This window comes from Chlorocebus sabaeus, chromosome 17, assembly GCF_047675955.1.
Source record: "Chlorocebus sabaeus isolate Y175 chromosome 17, mChlSab1.0.hap1, whole genome shotgun sequence".
Classification (NCBI taxonomy): Eukaryota; Metazoa; Chordata; class Mammalia; order Primates; family Cercopithecidae; genus Chlorocebus; species Chlorocebus sabaeus.
This window is the reverse complement of record NC_132920.1, coordinates 28832305-28854401: the sequence shown is the minus strand read 5'-3', so window position 1 is coordinate 28854401 and position 22097 is coordinate 28832305. Positions and strand designations below refer to the sequence as shown.

Below are 22097 nucleotides of genomic sequence, written 5' to 3'. Positions count from 1 at the left end.
AGAGAGAGAGAGAGAGAGAGATGATATAACAAAGCTTTGGGGGAAATATAAACTAATACTCAATCTGGTTATAGGGTAAATGCTAGTCTTTCTACTACTTTTTTGCAACTCTGCTCTAAGTTTGAAATTTTACCATAATAAAAAGTCATAAAAAATAGAAAATAATTTTTTAATTTTATATTTTATTCATGTTTGCCTTTTTATAGAAAAATAACTATCAAGTTCTTCTCATTCATTTTATGGTGACTTCTAGGTAAATGGTAATTGAAAGAAATTTCTAACCTAGCTAAGGAAAATAATTTCCATAAAACACAAAATCTTTCTTTGTTAATTAACAAGGAACTTTAGTTTTCTTTTCAGCATTTTCAGGTTATTTTCATAAATGTGATTATAGAAAACAGTTACAATCCCAATAATCTTACATATGGATGAAATAATACATTGAAAATATTGAATTTGGTAGTGATTTCAAAATGTTCACATAAAGTGAAAAAAAATGTTTAGCTTCAATTAGATAAAAAGCTTATCTTCTGATTTGTTTACTTGGACTCAAAACTTATTTCTAAACTGAAAAATTGAATACAAATAGAGAAGACACAAACAAATGAGTATTCATGATATGAACTAAGCTAAAAATCTGGGGAGAAGAGTGATAGAATACTTCTAAAGGATGTGTGAATATAACTGAATTTGAAAAGATAAAATCTTAGGGGAAGGAAGATAAAAATTCATTGAGAGAACAAAGAAGGAAGGAAAGGTGGGAGGGAGGGGCAGGAAAATGGAGAAGAACCTGAGTGAAGGTCTTAGAGTTGCAGGTGTGTCTGTCACAGGGTTCACAAAGCTGAACCACACGGCCTGAAGCAGCTTTCTACATGATGTATTTTTCTCTAGGACAATAATTTAGATAGTATATAAATTCTGAGCATGAGCTATAATTAGTACATATTTATTCTCCAATTTAGAGAGTTCTGAATATTTAATGAATCATTAAATGACTGTTTGTCATTTAATACATTGCGCCCAGTGAATCTCATGTTACTTTTTTGTTAAAAATAAAATAATATCTTACAAATAGTTATGACTCCTAGGTGATGCTTTTTCTCCAGTGAGTTTTCAATCTTTCATAAAAAAAAAATACTTACTTTTGTTACATAGTTATTGTGTCAGGCACAGTAACCCACCATTTATCCCTTTTTCTCTGAATTCTTTGCTTCTTCCAGCTTTGCCACATGCCCTCTATTTCATTCCTCCCACAGTCAGTTATTTTTCTTATACCCAACTGGTTACGGTACAGGAAGAAAGGAATCATTGTGGGGCCACCTGTGATTGCTTCTTTCAAGGGTCTGTTAATCGCTCATGTTTTATAAATGCAACTCCTGAAAAAGATGTCAGGAGTAGCTAATTGGTTGAGTTTCAGCAGAAAAGTTTGGAACATTCAGTTTGATCCCAAGATTAAAAGATTGACATCAGACCTTATTAATAGACTTGGTAATGTAAATAATCATTAGCCAGTTGTTACACTCATCTAGATTACTTTCAACAACTTAGAAACCATCCAAGAAAATTAGTCTGCACATTGTTTTAAAAGAAAAATTTAAAAGTTACGGCTGAATCAAGAAACAGCAATAGTCAAAGAGTAAATCATGAAGATTACTTCACTCAGAGGTCACTGCCCTAGAGGGATGATGAAAGTTTTCCAAGACATTTTTTAAAATTTCTCTAAAATGGGAGATAATACATAATGAGAAATGTGAACACAAATGTTATAGTTACTTCCTTTCATGCCGATATAGTTTTCTTCTTTCTTGCGCATTAACTAAAACAAGAGGCTGCTGCGAGATATCTTATTGTATGCCTGTGTCAAAAATATCTTAGTCGGTCACCATGGCTCACACCTGTAATCCCAACACTTTGGGAGGCCAAGGTGGGTGGATCTCGGGAGCCCAGAAGTTCAAGACTAGCCTGGACAATGAAATGAGACCCTGTCTCTACAAAAAATAAAAAGAAAGAAATTATCAAAAAAAATCTCATGTACCCCATAAATACATTCACCTAGTATGTACCCTTAAAAATTAAAAAGTAAAAGATGCTCTCATGGACCATGAATAAATGATCCTCTCTAGTTTTGGAAATCGGGTATAATGGGGGGGAAATGGCCTCTTTTCCCCATCTCTGTATCACTGGCCAAGTTTTTTAATTCTTACCATATTATTTCTTTATACTCTTTTCTAGTAATTAAGCAGTACTCAAACAATGCCTTTCACTCTGTCCTTCCTGTGTCTGTCCACATTCCTTGTATATTGTCTTCCCAACCGATGCCCTCATCATGAATGGACAGATCTGATCTCTGACTTTGATCACCTTGAAATCACCAGTATAAATGGCTGCCTACACTTCATTCATCTACTACATCAAATTAGGAAAACAGTCTAATGTAACGATGACTATTATTGCTACAAAAGAGAAAGCACTGAGTCTACTAAAAAAATTAGTTTTACTCAAAAGATAAACTTGTTAGAGCTTTCAGTGTATCAAGAGATGGGCCTTTATCTTAGAGTAAATGGGCCCTTTTCAGAAACAAAAGAATGTGACTTGCTTTCCTCGACTGGGGCCACTGGGAGGGTAAATCCCAAAGTGGGAATTAATGCCCTTCAAGGAGTTGTCCTGGTTAGAACAGTTTCTCAACGATGTTCTTGGCATGATGCCACATTGTTATACTACGATGACAAGGAATCTATAGTCCAACCATCACTGAGAAAAATGTTTTGAGCTATATTTTCAGGGAAAGGAATGGGATCTTGAGTTACCTGAAACTTTTTCCCCAATTCTTCAGTATGCTATGGGCCAAATTTCAGATAAAGTTTGTCAGGCGGTCTAATTGAGGAATGGGAGAAGGCATGAAACATTTTTAAAAAGAAAATATAAAGATTACATTATACATATTTGTTTTATTAATTTGAATTCTTTAATTGTGTCTAACATCTCTAAAATTCAAGGCCAAGTTCAGCCCTGAAAAAGTGTTAAAAATTACCTTTGAAGACCATTCAAACTATACTCAGAAGATCACTACCAAACTCAGAAAATGTTTAACAAAATTATTTAATATTTCCAAAATATTGTTATCAATAATTTCCCTTGATGTCTTATCAAAAGCTTTGCTGAAATATTTTAAAAAGTTAAATTTTCTCTGATAGCTAGTCTATATCCAGTGATTGGCTTGTTGATATTTTTTTAAAAAGTATGTCATGAGTTTATAAATTAATAAAGATTTTTAAATTGTTACATTGTGTCTAGCTAATACTTTCCAGGTGTACCAAACAAAGTCTTGGTATGAAAATCAAGTCACATTTACAATACAATTATATTTTAAAATTAGTAATTTTAAGAGCACGATCAGGTATTTTCCTGTCTATTTAATTGAAGCAACTGAAATGGTCTTGGCTTCAGTAGTCTTGACTGTTGTGAAAACTCAATATGAAAAATATGTAAACATCATCCTCTATTCCCAGTGCATAATCATTCAATACATGTTAGCTGCTATTATTATTATTATAGTAAATTTTAATTTGAACTGATTTTTAACAAACTATTCTACATTATTTCTTCATCATTCTTTTAGATATTTAAAATATTAAAAATAAACATCTATGTTCCCACCACACAGAATCATCAACCATAACTTTTGTCATTTTTATTTTCAGCATTTTTAGCACATAAAGTGTCACAGATAAAGTTCATATCCCCTTTAACTATCACTCTCCGACCCAACACTGAATCCAGAGACAACTACCATGAGCTTGGTATGTATCACTCCACTTCACTTTAAAATATATTAAATATAATTTTTCAAATAAATATGATTAAATGGTCATGTAATCATATGTTTAAATTTCTCTGTCTTATTGGAGAGGAATTTAACCAGTGATCCTACAACCTGTGGGGACTAGCAGAATTCACTCAGTTATCAAAATCTAGGAAACGTCTGATATTCTGGTCCATAGGAGATTGTACCAAGCTCCAATATTTTTCATGCTTTGGTAACTAGACTTGTAGGAGAGTTCAGGCCAATCTACTGAGTACCAGCAAATGTTAACGTTTTTAGGTGAGATGTTAGTAACTTGTGAAAATACAGACAGCATGACATGATTTAATTACTGCAAAGTATTTCTAAGGCAGCAGCCCTCAACATTTTTCCCTACAATACACACTAAGATAAATAAAACACACTGAAAGTCGTATCTGAAGAATCAAAAGGAACAAATGACACTAACTGATCTCTTCAAGCTTCTGTTAATTTGAGTGCTTTGTTTGGGAGGAATGTGAATTAGAGTAGATCAAAAACTATTAAAGCATTATGGATGGAAGCTCAGCTGGAGTTGAGGTCTAGAAATTAGCATTTAGTTGTTGCAAGATGTGATTTCCTTTTCCCATTCTTTTCATCCTCATAAGCTATCAGAAAAACTATGCACTCCTAAGATGAGCACACACACACATGATGTAAAATATGATGATACCACTGAGATTGTGTTAGGACAAGGTATAGCATTACTGAGATGCTGGCAGAAGCTTTTTCATTCTCATCTTAAGATAAATGTTAGACACAGTGGTTTAAAAAAAAAAAAAAAGGATGGAATTATAAAGATATATCATGGGTTGAGCGCAGTGGCTCACGTCTGTAATCCTAGCACTTTGCGAGGCCGAGGTGGGCAGATCACGAGATCAGGAGTTTGAGACCAGACTGGCCAATATGGTGAAACCCCATCTCTACTAAAAATACAAAAATTAGCTGGGCATGCTGGCGCTCACCTGTTGTCCCAGCTACTCAAGAAACTGATCTGATGCAGGAGAATCGTTTGAACCCAGGAGGGAAGTTGCATTGAGCCAAGATGTCACCACTGCACTCCACCCTGGGCGACAGAGTGAGACTCCATCTCAAAAAAAGAAAAAATATATATCACAAATAATCTCATTATCTGCCTTCTAGGATAGTGCCTGGTCATTTATAAGCTTATGGGGTTCACATATGGGCTAGATTTGGTAAGGACAGGTTTACAAGAATTATTTATTTAAATTGCTCATTTAGGGTGTTCAATCTTTTGGCTTCCCTGGGCCACATTGGAAGAAAAAGCATTGTCTTGGGCCACACATAAAATACCCTAACAGTAACAATAGCTGATGAGGAAAAGAAAAGAAAAGAAAAGAAAAGTCTGTGCATAAAGCTCATAATCTTTTAAGAAAGTTTATGAATTTGTATTGGGCCACATTCAAAGCCATCCAGAGCCACACACAGCCCATGGGCTGCGGCTGGCCAAGCTTGATTTAGGGTATCTTGGTTCTCTTACCCAGAGACAAATGTCAGAATGCCAGTGACTCATAGGGAGACATCGTTCGGGTTATCTTTGAGTGGAAAAATAAAAATTTGGAATCTCCTCCAAATTAAAAAAAAAAAAGGAAAGATGAAGAATATTGAGTTTTTTGTATACCTGAAATGAAAAAAAAAAGTAACTATTCATAGCCAAGACCAGTAACAGTGCCCCCCAAAAAAGTTATGTACCTCAGATCTTGCGATTGTTTAATGCCTTTTTTTATCATTTAATGTCTTTTTACTGAAACTCCTAGTCAAATGTTCATTTCTCATCTAAAGTCATTCCATTTTGAAATTATTAATTATATCCTTTCCTGATATTTGTCTTTCTCCGAAGAGGTAAAGCAAGGATATAGGGAAAGAAAAAGAAAATAACCGGTCTTTAGAAAAGTGCACCCTGGAAAATTTCTCTGACTATCCCTGCCTAGAGATGATTCTCTTTGTGATTTTCCTCACATTTTACCTGATGACTCATTGAGAAACATACATATTTCCTTGATTTCAGCTTCGATTTCCAGTTCCTCATACCAGTGTTTTTTCAGGGAGTCACGTTTTCATTACTAGATGTGAGCTTCACCACAAGCCTCATCCCTTCAATGTTGTGTGATCTTATCTGAGTCCCAGATAAGACTGTACCTATCTCTACCTACGTTTGCCATGAGCACTATCTTTTCCTGGCACTGGGGTGGAAGTGTATCCTCCTGACCATAAAGATATATGAGAAATGTACTGCAGTCTGCAAAATCCTGCACTAACTGTCATCATATACCCAAATATTTGGCAATGCTCTCATATTGCCTGTCTCGACCCAGACATTGCCCTACTATGTAGATACTATAGCCCTTGAGGCTTTTGTGTTTACCATCCTTATTATCCTTGTGCCACTCATTCGTATCCTTGTCTTTCATAGGGAAACTGCATGTAGTGACTTGATGTTTTATGAAATCAGATGCTCAAGGAAAGAAAACTTCCAACATTTATGTCTTCCCACCATGTGTCTCTCCTATGCCACCACAACATAGAGTGGTAATAGAGACAGACAGAAAAAGAGAGAGACAAACAGACGGAAATAGGTGCAGTTGTAGATTATGGATATACATAGCTCTCTAGCAAACAAACCTTACTTGCCAAAACTACAGCAAGCCTCTTAGTCTTTTTCAATATAATTGTTACTCTCGCTATCAATACTCTCATCAATACATGAATAAACCAAGGATGTAATGGAGTCTATAAAGACAAAGCTTGAGAGGTGTTAGGTGTCTTTTCTATAACCATCTTTAAACCCATGCACCATATATGTTGCCAGACTTAGTGTGATAAAGTTACGTTCTGGAAATGATGATGATAATAGGGAAGGTAGTAAGAGGCTTATTCATTACATGAAAGTGAAGTATTCCTGAGATGACTGTCCACCATGCCCATCTCTAAATCACCAGTTAATCAAAAAAGAGACTCTAGTTTAACAGTCTAGCACTTGTGAAACACTTGTTTTTATTGTAGAAACTAGATTTATTTTTTTGCTTTTGATCCCAGCAATCCCACTGAGCATGTATATAAAAAAAGAAATAAGGATCTTGAAGAGATGTCTATGCTCCCATGTTCATTGCAGCATTATTCATGATAGCCAGGATGAAGAAACAACCCAAGCATCCACTGACAGAGGAATGGATTTAAAAAATGTCATTTCACACACACGCACAAACACACACACACTGAAATATTATTCAACCATGAAAAAGAAGAAAATCTTGCTGATTTTTAGAACACAGATGGAGTACGTTGTACTACGTGAAATAAACCAGACACAGAAAGACAAAAGATGTATGATATGCCTTACATGTGAAATCTAAAAACTTTGAACTCGGACAGGCACAATGGTTCACACCTGTAATCCCAGCACTTTGGGAGGCTGAGGTAGGTGGATCATTTCAGGTCAAGGGTTCAAGACCCTCCTTGCCAAAATGGTGAGACCCTATCTCTACTAAAAATACAAAAATTAGCTGGGCATGGTGGTGGGTGCCTGTAGTCCCAGTTACTGGGGAGGCTGAGGCAGGAGAATTAATTGAAGCCAGGAGGCAGAGGTTGCAGTGAGTCGAGATCGCACTCCAGCCTGTGTGACAGAGTAAAAATAAAAAGGTTGAACTTATAGAAACAGAGAATAGAATGGTGGTTGCCATGGGCTGGAGGGTGGGGAGTGGAGAGACAGTCAAATGGTACAAACTTTCTGTCAGATGAATACATTCTGGAGATCTAATGTAGATTATGGTGACTGTAGTTAATAATACTGTACTGTATACTTGAAATTTGCTTAGAGATTAGATCTTAAGTGTCCTCAACCTCCCCGCTCCCTCTACACACAGTAACTAGGTAAGATAATGGATGTGTTAGTTTGATTATAGTAATAATTTCACAATTTGGTTTGATTTCTATATAATCACATTGTGCACATTAAATATATGCAATTTTATTTATGCCTCAATAAAATTGGAAAAAATAAAAATGAAGAATTTTTAAAATAACACTATTCAGCAAAGGACAATGATGTTAAGAGTTTTAAGCTATCTTCAACACGTCATTAACTACACCAACTAAAGCAAATTAAGCACATATTCTGTTTTGTTTCATTTACTAGCATTGTCTTCCTACAGGAGCCATCAAGTGGTATTTACTTTCAGAGTTTATGGCTAAACATCTTGTTTGTTTTTCACTTTTTTTATTTTTTTTTAGATGGCACCTCGCCCTGTCACCCAGGCTGGAGTGCAGTGGCACAATCTCTGCTCGCCACAACCTCTACCTCCCAGGTTCAAGTGATTCTTCTGCCCCAGCCTCTGAGTAGCTGGGACTACAGGCGTGTGCCACCACATCTGGCTAATTTTTTTGTATTTTTAGTAGAGATAGGGTTTCCCCATGTTAGCCAGGATGGTCTCGATCTCCTGACCTCATGATCCACCTGCTTCAGCCTCCCAAAGTGCTGGGATTACAGGCGTGAGCCACCGCGCTTGGCCTCGTTTTTGATTTTTAAAAAGTGAAAGATTTACACAATCTGAAGAGTAATCAGAGTTTATTGTTTCTGACTTTTAAAAGCTATCTTAATTTATTAGCATTACCCCCAGTGACAAATTAAGCCATGAACGGATACTTCATCTTTTACGTTGCCATTTTTCCGGACAGAGGGACAGAGAGTGTGTTCTGTTCAGACAGAGTATGTTATATTTATACATGTTAGCAAGAATTTCACAAACTGGGAGAGACTACACATTCAATAAGATTTAGCTAATAAAGAATAAGTTAATGAATAAATGGACAGATGAATAAATGAGCCATTTTAAAGAGATATTAGTTTACTGTTCAGCGTGACAAGTATGTAGACTTACAGGATAAATTAGATGATTTAGTGTCTTTAAAAAGTGTCTTTCAGCCAAAAACTTATGATACATCCTTTACCATATAATAAACAATATTATTCATTATGGTTACCGTTTCTCTTTGCTGTGACTATTTTTAGCTTCATTTAAGGTTTATTCAATAACCAAAAACTTTTTTAGCCTAATCTTTGCAATATTGCCCTTCTCTTTCTGTATACATCAATAGTCAATTCATAATTTAGCACACTGTTAAAAATTCCAACATTTTTGAAATAATCTCCTCATAACTATTCACACACACATTTATTTATGTTGAAACCACAATCCACAATTGTCATGGAAATAAAATATAGAATTGTAAAAGACCAAAGTGGCACTAATCAAAAACTTTATCTCAACATAATATTTCAGAACTAAATAATAAAAAGAGCAACAAATGTGAGACTGAACTATTCCATGTTTTGTGAGCTGTTAGAACAAAAATAAATCACAAAAAAGCAGAGAAACCATCTTTCAAGATGGACGAGACCCTAAGAAAAACAACAACAGCCAACATGATTTCTCTGTCACATCCCCCACTCCCACCCCATTAGTCTCTTCACTGCCCTTCTTACATCCTTGTTTCTGAGCGTGTAGATCAAAGGGTTAAGACTAGGTGTGACAACAGTATAAAAGAGGGCAATGAACTTGCCTTGATCAGGAGAATTTTCTGATGGTGGCTGGAGATATATGCACATGACTGGAATGAAAAAGAGAGATACAACCATAAGATGGGCTCCACATGTTCCAAACACTTTCTGAAGCCCAGTGGTTGATTGCATGCTCAGTACAGCCCAGGCAATGGCACCATAGGAAGTGAGAATGAGAATGAGAGGTATAAGAACAAAAATAGAGCTCATGACCATGAGGATCAGCTCATTTGCATGGATGTCAACACATGATAAACGCAGAAGTGCTGGAACTTCACAGAAGAAGTGATCCACTAGGCGATGTCCACACAGAGATATCCAGAAAGTAAAGGAGGAATGAAGTGCTGAGATAGTAAAACCACTTACCCAAGAAGCCGCAGCCAACAAGCGGCAGAAACGAGGGTGCATGAGGACAGTGTAATGCAAAGGTCTACACACAGCTGCATAACGATCATAGGACATCACCACCAGTAGGACACACTCTGCAATTCCCAGTGCGAGAACAAAGTAAAGTTGAATCATGCAACCAGCATAAGAGATGGTCTTTTCCGGGCCCCAGAGGTTGACCAGCAACTGAGGGATAGAGCTGGTTGTGTAGCAGAGATCCAGAAATGAGAGGTTTGAAAGGAAGAAGTACATGGGAGTGTGGAGATGGGAGTCCAGGTATGACAGGATGATGATGAACAGGTTTCCTGTCAGTGTCATTAGGTAGAAGATCAAGATAACCACAAAGAGAACTACTTCCAGATGAGGCCAATTAGAAAATCCAAGTAGAATAAAGAAGTCTTCAGAACTTGCGTTTTTTTCCATCATCATTCATTTTTTTCTTGTACCTAAAGAAAGAATCATATAAACTAAAAGTCTGCCCATGCATTGTCAATTGCTCACTTGCAAACAGATTGAAGACAAATCCCACTTCCAGACAGTGTGCATCATGTCAGTAGAATTTTTATACAGTTCCCTTTACATGCTTCATTGAGATATTTATCCAGCTATGGATACAAGCAATAGCTTCTCGAGTTACTGAGTTCTTTTGTATACATTCCTGAGTTAACATTTGGATTAATGAAGACTATGATATTCCATAATCAGGAACACAATATTTATGAAAAATAATTTTTTACTTTAAAAAGTTAATTTGATTATTTTTATATTTTCAGGCTATTTCCAATTTTGCAATTACAGAAAAAGGAATAAGAGCAGTCTTAATAATCTTACTTACAGATAGGAATTTCCCACATTAAAAAGCAATTAGGCAGTCACTTTAAAATATTAACTGAAAAGAAATAATTGAATATGATTATAGAAAAAATTAACTGCTATTTATTTATGCTAGCAGTTTATTTCTAGACAAATAATACACAAATGAAAGTTTAAACAGAATAGGCACACCAGCTTATAAAAATTCACAATATACACAAAGCTGATTAATAAAACAAAACAGAGTAATCGGTGATAGAATGCTTCCAAAGGTAAATGAAACTGTATTACTGGAAGATATAAAGATTACAGAGTCTAACAAAAACATAGGTTGGTAAGAGAGAAAGGGACAGTGTTTGGATGCACAACAAAGAGGAGGTCTGAATGTGGTATTTGAAGTTGAAAGAATGTATAACAGGATTGTTTGACAGGGATAAGAAGACTTAAACATGGTTTCTACAAAATTTTATATGCTCTAGGCCAATAACTGAACTATACTTTAAATTCTGAGTCACAATTTATAATTTGTATTTTCTGGGGTTTCTACAATTTTTAATGGAGCTTCTGAACAGACATTAATATTAGTAGAAAGATACATGAACATTGTATAAAATCCAGAAAATTCACCTTGTAGTTATTTTTTAAAAATAAAGAAATTCAAATATGCTTTGATAGTTTCATTTTCAGTTGCTTATTTTCTCTTGCACACTACCAATCTTGCATGAGAAAGATAAACACTTTTATGATATAGTTTTTGCAATAAAATACAGGAACCCAGCATTTCAATATTCCTAAATAGCATTGCCATCCCCCTTCTGCTCCCCTCCTGCCACAACCAACTCTTCCTCTTGTACTCTCTGATAAATTTGGCAAAAGAGGCCGGGTGTGGTGGCTCATGCCTGTAATCCCAGCATTTTGGGAGGCTGAGGCAGGTGGAACACCTGAGGTCAGGAGTTCGAGACCAGCCTGACCAACATGGTGAAACACCGTCTCTACTAAAAAATACAAAAATTAGCCAGGCATGGTGGTGGACACCTGTAATACCAGCTACTCTGGAGGCTGAGGCAGGAGAATCACTTGAACCTGGGAGACAGAGGTTGCAGTGAGCTGAGATCGCACCATTGCCCTCCAGCCTGGGTGACAGAGCAAGAATCTGTCTCAAAAAAATAATAATGATAATAAGGCAAAAGACAAATTCATCTACACCCGACTCACCTTCCGTGTTTTGAAAAACTTTTAGTACTCAAATATTGTAATCTTGACTCTTGCAAAAGATGTAAGGAGTTGTCTAATTGGTTGAGTTACAGCTGGAGAGCTAGGAACATTAAACTCAGGCCAAATCTAGGCAAATGCTCCAGAGAGGTACAAAGATACTGTACATTTTTCCATATTGTTGGTAATGGAATGAGCATTAACCTTTTGAGAAATCATGGAAAAATTCCAAGAATTTTTTAAAAATCTCCCTAGGATTAAAGGTAATATGCCATAAGATACTTGAACTCAAATACTGTGGATACTTTTGCTGATGTAGACCTAATTTTCTTTCCTATTGCAGCTGCCTGAGTTCCTTATTACAGTAATTAAAAGGTGGAATCTGGTAACTATCTGTTGTATGACTCATCTTTCCGCATTCCTCCAGAGGTGATAAAAGGGATAGGAAATAAGGAACCAAAAAAAAAAAAAAAAAAAACCCAGAACTCATGTAGAGAAAAGTTTGCAGCTTCGATTTTCTTCTTGGTGGAAAAGAGGGAAATGAAGACCCTATCAAATGTAGCTTCTACGAGCTATAGAATAAAATACCTTCTCTCTTCTTTTAAATCAAACACTGTAGGGAAAATGGATGGCTGAGTGTCTCTTCCTTCCCCAATTATTATTAAGAGACATTTTGCCAATTTGTGTCACATCCATTCCTTTATACTATATCTGGTTTGTTTTCTTAATTTTTCATTGACTAGTAATAATTACATATATTTATGGAGTACATTGTAATGTTTTGATGTATATATACATTACAGAATGATTATATTAAGCTAGTTAATATATCCATCACCTCACAACCATCATATTTTTGTAGTAAGAACATTTAAAATCTACACTTCCTGCGATTTTGAAATATGGAAGCTGTCTACCCCTTAAGAAGTGCACCAACTTCTTTCAGTACTGACCTTCCTGTGCTTGTCCCTGTTCCCTGTCACTCTCCTCCTGACCTATGACCTCATCATGTATAAACTGACGAAGGGGCGCTCTGGTTGCCGTACAACCTAAAAACATCAACCTAATTGCCTTCTTATAACATTTTTGCCAATGTTTTAAATCTAACTATGAAGAACAGAGTCTGGAAATAACTGTGATTGTCATTGCTACGGAAAAGACAGCCTGAGTTTGTTCAAAAGATCTGCTTTTTAGCAGAATGTGGGAATATTTTAGGGCATTCAAGGCATCAGGGGATGGACCCTTTATCCCAGAGTAAATGCAATCTTTATGGAAACAAAAAGAATAATGGGATACTCTTTCGTTAATTGGGGCCTTTGGGAGTACAAATCCCAAAGCTGCAATTAATGCCCTTCAAGGAGTTGTCCTGGTGTGATGTTCTCAGTACAAAACTCTTCACAGAAATATCTTCAGCATGATGTTATAGTCTTACTGAGATGATAGTGAATTTATCACCAACAAACATGGGAAAAGATGCTGTGAGTTACATTTACAACGAAAGGAACAGGTTTTACTGAGCTGTCTGATTTTTTCAGTTTCCCATGGGGCTAAGGGTCAAATTTACAAGACAACTGGAAAAAAAGGAGAGACTTGAGAGCCATTCAACAGAAAAACTAAAATACATAAAGACTAAACTGTTCCTTATTAATGAGGTGCTCTTTGAGACTGACCTATATTATTTATGCCTTCCGAGTTGTCTTTTAAATTCAATTCCAAGATTTTTCCTGCAACAGGTGAAAAAAATCTTAAACATTACTCCAGTCTTTTATTATTTTAATTGACAAATAACAATTTTATATATTTATTAGGTACAATGTGATCTGTTGATATATATGTGTGTGTGTGCGCGTGTGTGTGTGCGTGTACAATATGGAATGATTAAGTCCAATTAACACAGTCATCACCTTACTTATTTTTCTTATAGTGAGAATATTTAAAATCTACTTGTTTAAAATCCCCCTTTCTCCATCCCCTGCCCCCCAGGTAGCTATCATTCTACTCTGCACCTGTATGAGTTTAACTTTTTTAGATTCCACATATGAGTGAGATCATGTGGTATTTGTCTTTCTGTGCCTGGCTTCTTTCACTTCGTATAATGTCCTGCAGGTTCATGAATGTTGTTGTGAAGACAGAATTTCCCTTTAAGGCTGAATAGTATTCCATTTTATATAGATACTATGGTACATGTATATATATATCACATTATATCCCTTTTATATATTTACCTGTTTATCCATTGATGGACATTTAAGGTCCTTCCATATCTCAGCTATTGTGAAAAATGCTACAATGAACATGATAGTGCAAATATCTGTAGTGAATTCTTATGATTTTATATTGCCTCAGCATTCATTTTCAATATATAGTTGAAATTTCTCATACCAGAAGCAGGGCTTAGTCACCCTTATCACAATTTTGAGTTCTCCTCTCCTCCCAGTTTCTCAAGGTGGTCAATCCAGATATTTGGCCTCTTGGTTTCCACCTCCCTATGGGACGCCTAGATAAAACCTGCTTGACTTACCCCACTGATCCCCACACCCCACATGGACCGCAGATTTGTGGCAGTGAACACCTCTCAATACAACATGACTCCCAAGAACTCGGGCCTGCTTGCTCTAAACCCACCAATCAGTTACTCTCTGCTTGGGTAATGCTGTGTAACCCAATAAGGGCTTTGGCCTTCTCGGCTGTCACTCACTCTTGCTACCCACCCACTGGTTGAGCATGCGTGTCTCTAAGGGATGACCTTTCTCCCATTAGGCCTGTGATGCAAGTTGCCCTCTTCTCTCTGGAATCTTTAAGTAATAAAACTACTTCTACCTTTTTTTTTTTTTTTTTTTTTTACGTGTCTTCTTGGCATTGCACCTGACTGACACACCTGAAATTAATAATTTTTTCCGGACAAGGCTCTCTTAGAAAGTGGTGATTTTGGTAGGAATGAACTGGACACTAGTCAGGCAAGAGCCACAAGTGTGTCTGCCAGTGAAAACAAGTTCCAGTGAGAGGAACACCTGGTCATAAATAGGATAATTAGGCATTAGCTCTCCATCAGGATAAGGAAGTATTCCATGAAAAGAACACCAAAAACATCCACAACCACAACCACCTCCACTGGAGCCCATGAGAGGCAGGCTAGAGTTTCTAGCCACTCTTCAAAGAGAGACATTAAAACGAAATTAGAGGAAAATCTGACCTTTTTTTTTGAGATAGAGTCTCGCTCCGTAGCCCAGGCTGGAGTGCAGTGGCACAATCTCAGTTCACTGCAAACTTCGCCTCTCAGGTTCAAGCAATTATCCTGTCTCAGTCACCTGAGTAGCTGGGACTACAGGTGCAAACCACACCCTGCTAATTTTTTTGTATTTTTAGTAGAGATGGGGTTTCACCATATTGGTCAGGCTGGTCTCTAACATATTTTTAACATACAAATTTCAATCTCTTTGGCTATGTACCCAGAAATGTGATTGCTGGATTATATGGTAATTCTATCTTTAGTTTTTTGAGGAATCTCCATGCTGATTTCAATAATGCCTGTATTAATTTACATTCCTGCCATTAGTATATAAGGATTCCCCACATCCTTGTCAGTACTTATTACCTTTTAGTTTTTTGATAACAGTCATTCTAACAGGTATGAGGTGATATCTCTTTGTGGTTTTAATTTGCATTTCCCTGATGATTAGTGATATTGAAAAACTTTTGTATATAGCTATTGGTCTTTTGAAAGATGTCCATTCAAGTCCATTGCTCAGTTTTAAATGGGGTTCTTTGTATTCTTGCTAACAAATCAAGTTCTTTGCATTTCTTACATATTTTGGATATTAGCCATGTATGATTTGTAAATATTTTCTCCCAGTCTATGGGTTGTCTCTTCAATCTGTTATTTACTTTGTTGTAGAGAAGATTTTGGTTTGAGGTAATCCCGTTTGGCTACTTCTGCTTTGGTTTCCCGAGCTTTTGAGACCATCACCAAGAAAGTATTGCCAAGATTAATTTCAAGGACATTTTTCCCTATGTTTTCTTCTAGTAGTTTTACATTTTCAGGTCTCGAATTTAAATCTTTAAACCATTTTTAGTGGACTTTGCACATATGGTGTGAGATAATGGTTCAATTTCATTCTTCTGTATGTGGGTATTCGATTTCCCCAGCATTATTTATTAAAGAAGCTGTCCTTTCCCCATAGTGTACTTATTCTTGGCATCTTTGGCAAAAATCAATTAATCACAAATACATGAGTTTATGTCTGGGCTCTCTATCATGTTACATTGGTCCATGTGTCTGTTGTTATGCCAGTACTTTTCTGTTCTGAATACTATAACTTTGTAATATATTTTGAATCAGGTAGTGTGATGCCTCCAGCTCTATTCTTTTTGCTGAAAAGTGCTTTAGCCACTTAAGATTTTTTGTCATTCCATATGAATTTTTTAATTGCTTTTTCTATTTCTGTGAAACAAAAAGGTCATTAGAACTTTTATAGGAATTGCATTGAATCTGTATACCACTTTCGGCAGTACAGACATTTTAATAATATTAATTCCTCCAATCCATGAACCATCAGGTTCTGGGCTTTTCTTTGGTAGGAGACTTTTATCACTGATTCAACCTCCTTACTCATTAGTCTGTTCAGATTTTCTATTTTTTCATGATTCATTCTTGTTATGTTTCTAGAAATCTAACCATTTCTTCTAGGTCATCTTATTTGTTGGTGTAAAACTGTTCATAGTGTTATTTATGATCTTTTGTACTTCTGTAGTTTCAATTTTAATGTCTCCTCTTTCATTTCTTATTTTATTAGAGTCTTCTTTTTCTCTTAGTTGGTCTACTAAAGTTTTGTCAATTGTTTTTGTCTTTTCAAAAACCGAACTGTTAGTTTTGTGAATGTGTTCTTTTGTTTTGTAGTCTCTTATTTATTTCTGCTCTGATCTTTGTTATTTCCTTCCTTCTGCTAACTTTGGGATTCGTTTGTTCTCTTTTTCTAGTTTCTTGAAATGTAACGTTAGGTTGTTTGGGATCTTTCTTCTTTTTTAATATAGGCATTTATTACTATAAACTTTCCTCCTGCTAAGAACTTCTTTTGTTACCTCCCATAAGTTGTGGTACATTGTGTTTTCATTTTCATCTGTCTTAAGATATTTTTTAATTTCTATTTTGATTTCTTCATTAACCCATTGTTTATTCAAGAGCATGTTGGTTAATTTCCATGTTTGTAATATTTTCAAACTTTCTCCTATTATTTCTATTCATTTCTACTTTCATACTTTTGTGGTCAGAAAAGATACTTGATATGATTTCAATCTTCCAATCTTCTTAAAATTGTTGAATCTTATTTTGTTACCTAATATTTGATCCTGGATAATGTCCCATTGCACTTAAGAAGAATGAATGAATATTCTGTTGCTGTTGGATGAAATGTTCTGTATATGTCTGTTAGGTCCATTTGGTCTAAAGTGTGTCAAGTCCAGTGTTTCCTTATTGACTTTTGTCTAGATGATAAGTCCACTGTTGAAAGTGAAGTAATGAAATCCTCTGCTATTATTGTATTGCAGTCTATCTCTTTTCAGGTCTACTAATACTTTATATGTTGAGGTTGTCTTATATTAGGTGCATATATATTTACAATTGTTAAGTCCTTTTCATGATTTGACCCTTTTATCATTATGTAATAACCTTTGTCTCTTTTAACAGTTTTGGACTTAAAGTTCATCTAAGTACAGCTACTCTTGTCTTTTGCTTTCCACTTGCATGAAATAATTTTTTCAATCAATCTGTGTTCTTCAAGTTAAAGTGAGCCTTTTACAGGCAACCTGCATCTGCGTATTGTTTTTCAGTTTCTTTCCAATGCAAAGCATTTTAGTAGGTTGTCAAATATACAATTATTAGAAAATCTAAATATTACCTGTAAAAACTAGTTATATCACATTAGATAATTCTATAAAATAAGGAAACACAAATCACACATTGCCAATAACCTCTGCAGTCCAATAATATCCTCCATCGATAGTAGAAATTGCAAACGCATTTTTAAAATAAAGAAATGATTTAGACATTTAAACCAAAGCAACCATAGCTAACCTAAATACATTCATTCCTCAAGTACAATAAATTAAGCATTGCTACTTATAGTCACTAACAACAAAATTTTAGGTTCAATTTTACCTAAAATTTCATAAATCTTCCAATACAGTTCCCATAGTAAAGTGTCTTTGTGTGTGCCATTTTAATTTATACGCAGGTGAATCATATATCAGACTTAAGACTATTTCACTTCATAATTAAATTGTTCATACATATATATTGAAAGTGAATACCTGGCCAAAATTTAATCCCAAAGATGACAAAATGTAAAATTGTTTTAAATTCTTGAATACATGTACTGATTTGTTTAATTGCCTGTGTACTACTTTTTTAAATTAGAGACTATCAAAGTAAGTAATGAGAAATTAAATATTAACTCAAAAAAAGATGAAGGCTTCAACCTTCCTACAATAGTAACAAGCATTTTAAATAACAATACCAGGAGTCTGTAATCTAAAAAGTAACTTTATATTCATTGCAAAATTTAAAATACCAGTGAATTGAAGATAAGATTAAGGTCTAAAATATTTGTACTAAATTGTAAAACAGGTACCAGCCATTGCAAAAACCTGTCAAAATGTAAAGTCCATCGATGCTAGGAAGAAACTGCATCAACTAACGAGCGAAATAACCAGCTAATATTATAATGACAGGATCAAATTCACATATAACAATATTAACCTTAAATGTAAATAGGCTAAATGCTCCAATTAAAAGACACAGACTAGCAAATTGGATAAAGAGTCAAGATCCATCAGTGTGCAGCATTCAGGAGACCCATCTCACGTGCAGAGACACACATAGGCTCAAAATAAAGGGATGGAGGAAGATCTACCAAGCAAATGGAAGACAAGAAAAAGCAGGGGTTGCAATCCCAGTCTCTGATAAAACAGACTTTAAACCAACAAAGATCAAAAGAGACAAAGAAGGCCTTTACATAATGATAAAGGGATCAATTCATCAGGAAGAGCTAACTATCCTAAATATATATGCACCCAACACAGGAGCACCCAGATCCATAAAGCAAGTCCTTAGAGACCTACAAAGAAACTTAGACTCCCACACAATAACAATAGGAGACTTTAACACTCCAGTGTCAAAATTAGACAGATCAACGAGACAAAAAGTTAACAAGGATATCCAGGAATTGAACTCAACTCTGCACCAAGTGAACCTAATAGACATCTACGGAACTCTCCATCCCAAATCAACAGAATATACGTTCTTCTCAGCACTACATTGCACTTATTCCAAAATTGACCACATAGTTGGAAGTAAAGCACTCCTCAGCAAATGTAAAAGAACAGAAATTATAACAAACTGTGTCTCAGACCACAGTGCAATCAAACTAGAACTCAGGATTAAGAAACTCAATCAAAACTGCTCAACTGCATGGAAACTGAACAACCTGCTCCTGAATGACTACTGGATACATAGAAAAATGAAGGCAGAAATAAAGATGTTCTTTGAAACAATGAGAACAAAGATACAACATACCAGAATCTGTGGGACACATTTAAAGCAGTGTGTAGAGGGAAATTTAAATCACCAAATGCCCACAAGAAAAAGCAGAAAAGATCTAACACTGACACCCTAACATCCCAATTAAAAGAACTAGAGTAGCAAGAGCAAACACATTCAAAAGCTAGCAAAAGGCAAGAAATAACTAAGATCAGAGCATAACTGAAGGAGATAGAGACACAAAAAAACCTTCAAAAAATCAATGAATCCAGGAGCTGGTTTTTTTAAAAGATCAACAAAATTGATAGACAGCTAACAAGACTAATAAAGAACAGAAGAAAGAAGAATCAAATAGATGCAATAAAAAATGATAAAGGGGATACCACCACCGATCACACAGAAATATGAAAAAGACCCCACATTGCCAAGTCAATCTTAAGCCAAAAGAATAAAACTGGAGGCATCACGCTACCTGACTTCAAACTATACTACAAGACTAGAGTAACCAAAACAGCATGGTACTGGTACCAAAACAGATATATAGACCAATGGAACAGAACAGAGCCTTCAGAAATAACACCACACATCTACAACCATCTGATCTTTGACAAACCTTACAAAAACAAGAAACGGGGAAGGGATTCCCTATTTAATAAACGGTTCTGGGAAAACTGGATAGCCATGTGTGGAAAGGTGAAACTGGATCCTCTCCTTACACCTTATACAAAAATTAATTCAAGATAGATTAAAGACTTAAATGTTAGACCTAAAACCATAAAAACCCTAGAAGAAAACCTGGGCAATACCATTCAGGACATAGGCATGGGCAAGGACTTCATGCCTAAACACCAAAAGCAATGGCAACAAAAGCCAAAATTGACAAATGGGATCTAATTAAACTAAAGAGCTCCTGCATAGCAAAAGAAACTACCATCAGAGTGAACAGGCAACCTACAGAATGGGAGAAAACTTTTGCAATCTACTTATCTGACAAAGGGCTAATATCCAGAATCTACAAAGAACTTAAACAAATTTACAAGAAAAAAACAAACACACCATCAAAAAGTGGGCAAAGGATATGAACAAACACTTCTCAAAAGAAGACATTTATGCAGCCAACAGACACATGAAAAAAAAAATGCTCACCATCACTGGCCATCAGAGAAATACAAATCAAAACCAAAATGAGATACCATCTCATACCAGTTAGAATGGCAATCATTAAAAAGTCAGGAAACAACAGGTGTGGAGAGGATGTGGAGAAATAGGAACACTTTTACACTATTGGTGGGACCGTAAACTAGTTCAGCCATTGTGGAAGAAAGTGTGGCGATTCCTTAAGGATCTAGAGCCAGAAATACCATTTGACCCAGTGATCCCATTACTGGGTATATACCCAAAGGATTATAAATCATGCTGCTATAAAGACACATGCACATGCATGTTTATTGCGGCACTATTCACAAAAGCAAAGACTTGGAACCAACCCAAATGTCCATCAATAGTAGACTGGATTAAGAAAATGTGGCATATATACACCATGGAATACTATGCAGCCATAAAAAAGGATGAGTTCATGTCCTTTGTGGGGACATAGATGAAGCTGGAAACCATCATTCTGAGCAAACTATCGCAAGGACAAAAAACCAAACACCACATGTCCTCACTCATAGGTGGGAATTGAACTATGAGAACACTTGGACACAGGAAGGGGAACATCACACACAGGAGCCTGTCTTGGGATGGGGGGAGGAGGGAGGGATAGCATTAGGAGATATACCTAATGTAAATGACGAGTTCATGGGTGCAGCACACCAACATGGCACATGTATACATATGTAACAAACCTGCACGTTGTGCACATGTACCCTAGAACTTAAAGTATAACAAATAAAAATTTTAAAAAAAGAAATAAGAAGTTGGAATTATGATCAACTGAAAAAAAGTGAAAAAATACCAGATGCTGGTGAGGCTGTGGAGAAAAAGGAACACTTTATACACTGTTGGTAAAAGTGTAAATTAGTTCAATCATTGTGGAGGATAGCATAGTGATTCCTCAAAGACCTAAAGACAGAAGTATCATTTGACCCAGCACTCCCATTACTTACTATATACCTAAAGGAATATAAATCATTCTATTATAAAGACACATGCATGCATATGTTCATTGCAGCACAATTCACAATAGCAAAGTCATGGAATCAACTTAAAAGCCCATCACTGGATAAAGAAAATGTGGTACATATGCACAGTTGGAATGCATGTGTTCATATATATACATGTATTTGGAACACATATACACAATGGAATACTATGCAGCCATAAAAAGAATGAGATCGTGTTCTTTGTAGGAACATAAATGGAGCTGGAGGCCATTATCCGTAGCAAACTAACACAGAAACAGAAAACAAAAGTTGGGGCAGACCATAAAACAATAAAAGAGCTTTAAAAAAATGTGAGAAATGGGATGTCTATAGGGAGTTTGAAAATCTTTGCCATATGCCAGGAATTTCATATATATGCATATGGCTATGTGCAGATTTGGGACTCTGTGAATGCTCAAGCAAGAACTGAGAAGATTCTAAGCTCTTGTCTCTGGCTGACCTTCAGTATTTCAGGAGGAAATAAGTGGAGGCTAAGGTAGAGATGTGAACTACCTGACTAGTTGTCAGAGTCATGCCTCAGTATGAACATAGAGGTTTTTGATAGAAACTGGAAGATTTATTAGTCCC

General features: G+C 35.7%; 1 protein-coding gene across 1 annotated transcript; it reads right to left on the bottom strand.

Moving 5' to 3' along the window:
- Nucleotides 1-9296: 9296 nt before the first annotated feature.
- On the bottom strand, nucleotides 9297-10235 carry LOC103221897 (olfactory receptor 2J1). Its single transcript, XM_007973328.3, has one exon. It carries the CDS (start codon nucleotides 10233-10235, stop codon nucleotides 9297-9299), a length of 939 nt encoding a protein of 312 aa, XP_007971519.1.
- Between the last annotated feature and the right edge of the window lie 11862 nt (nucleotides 10236-22097).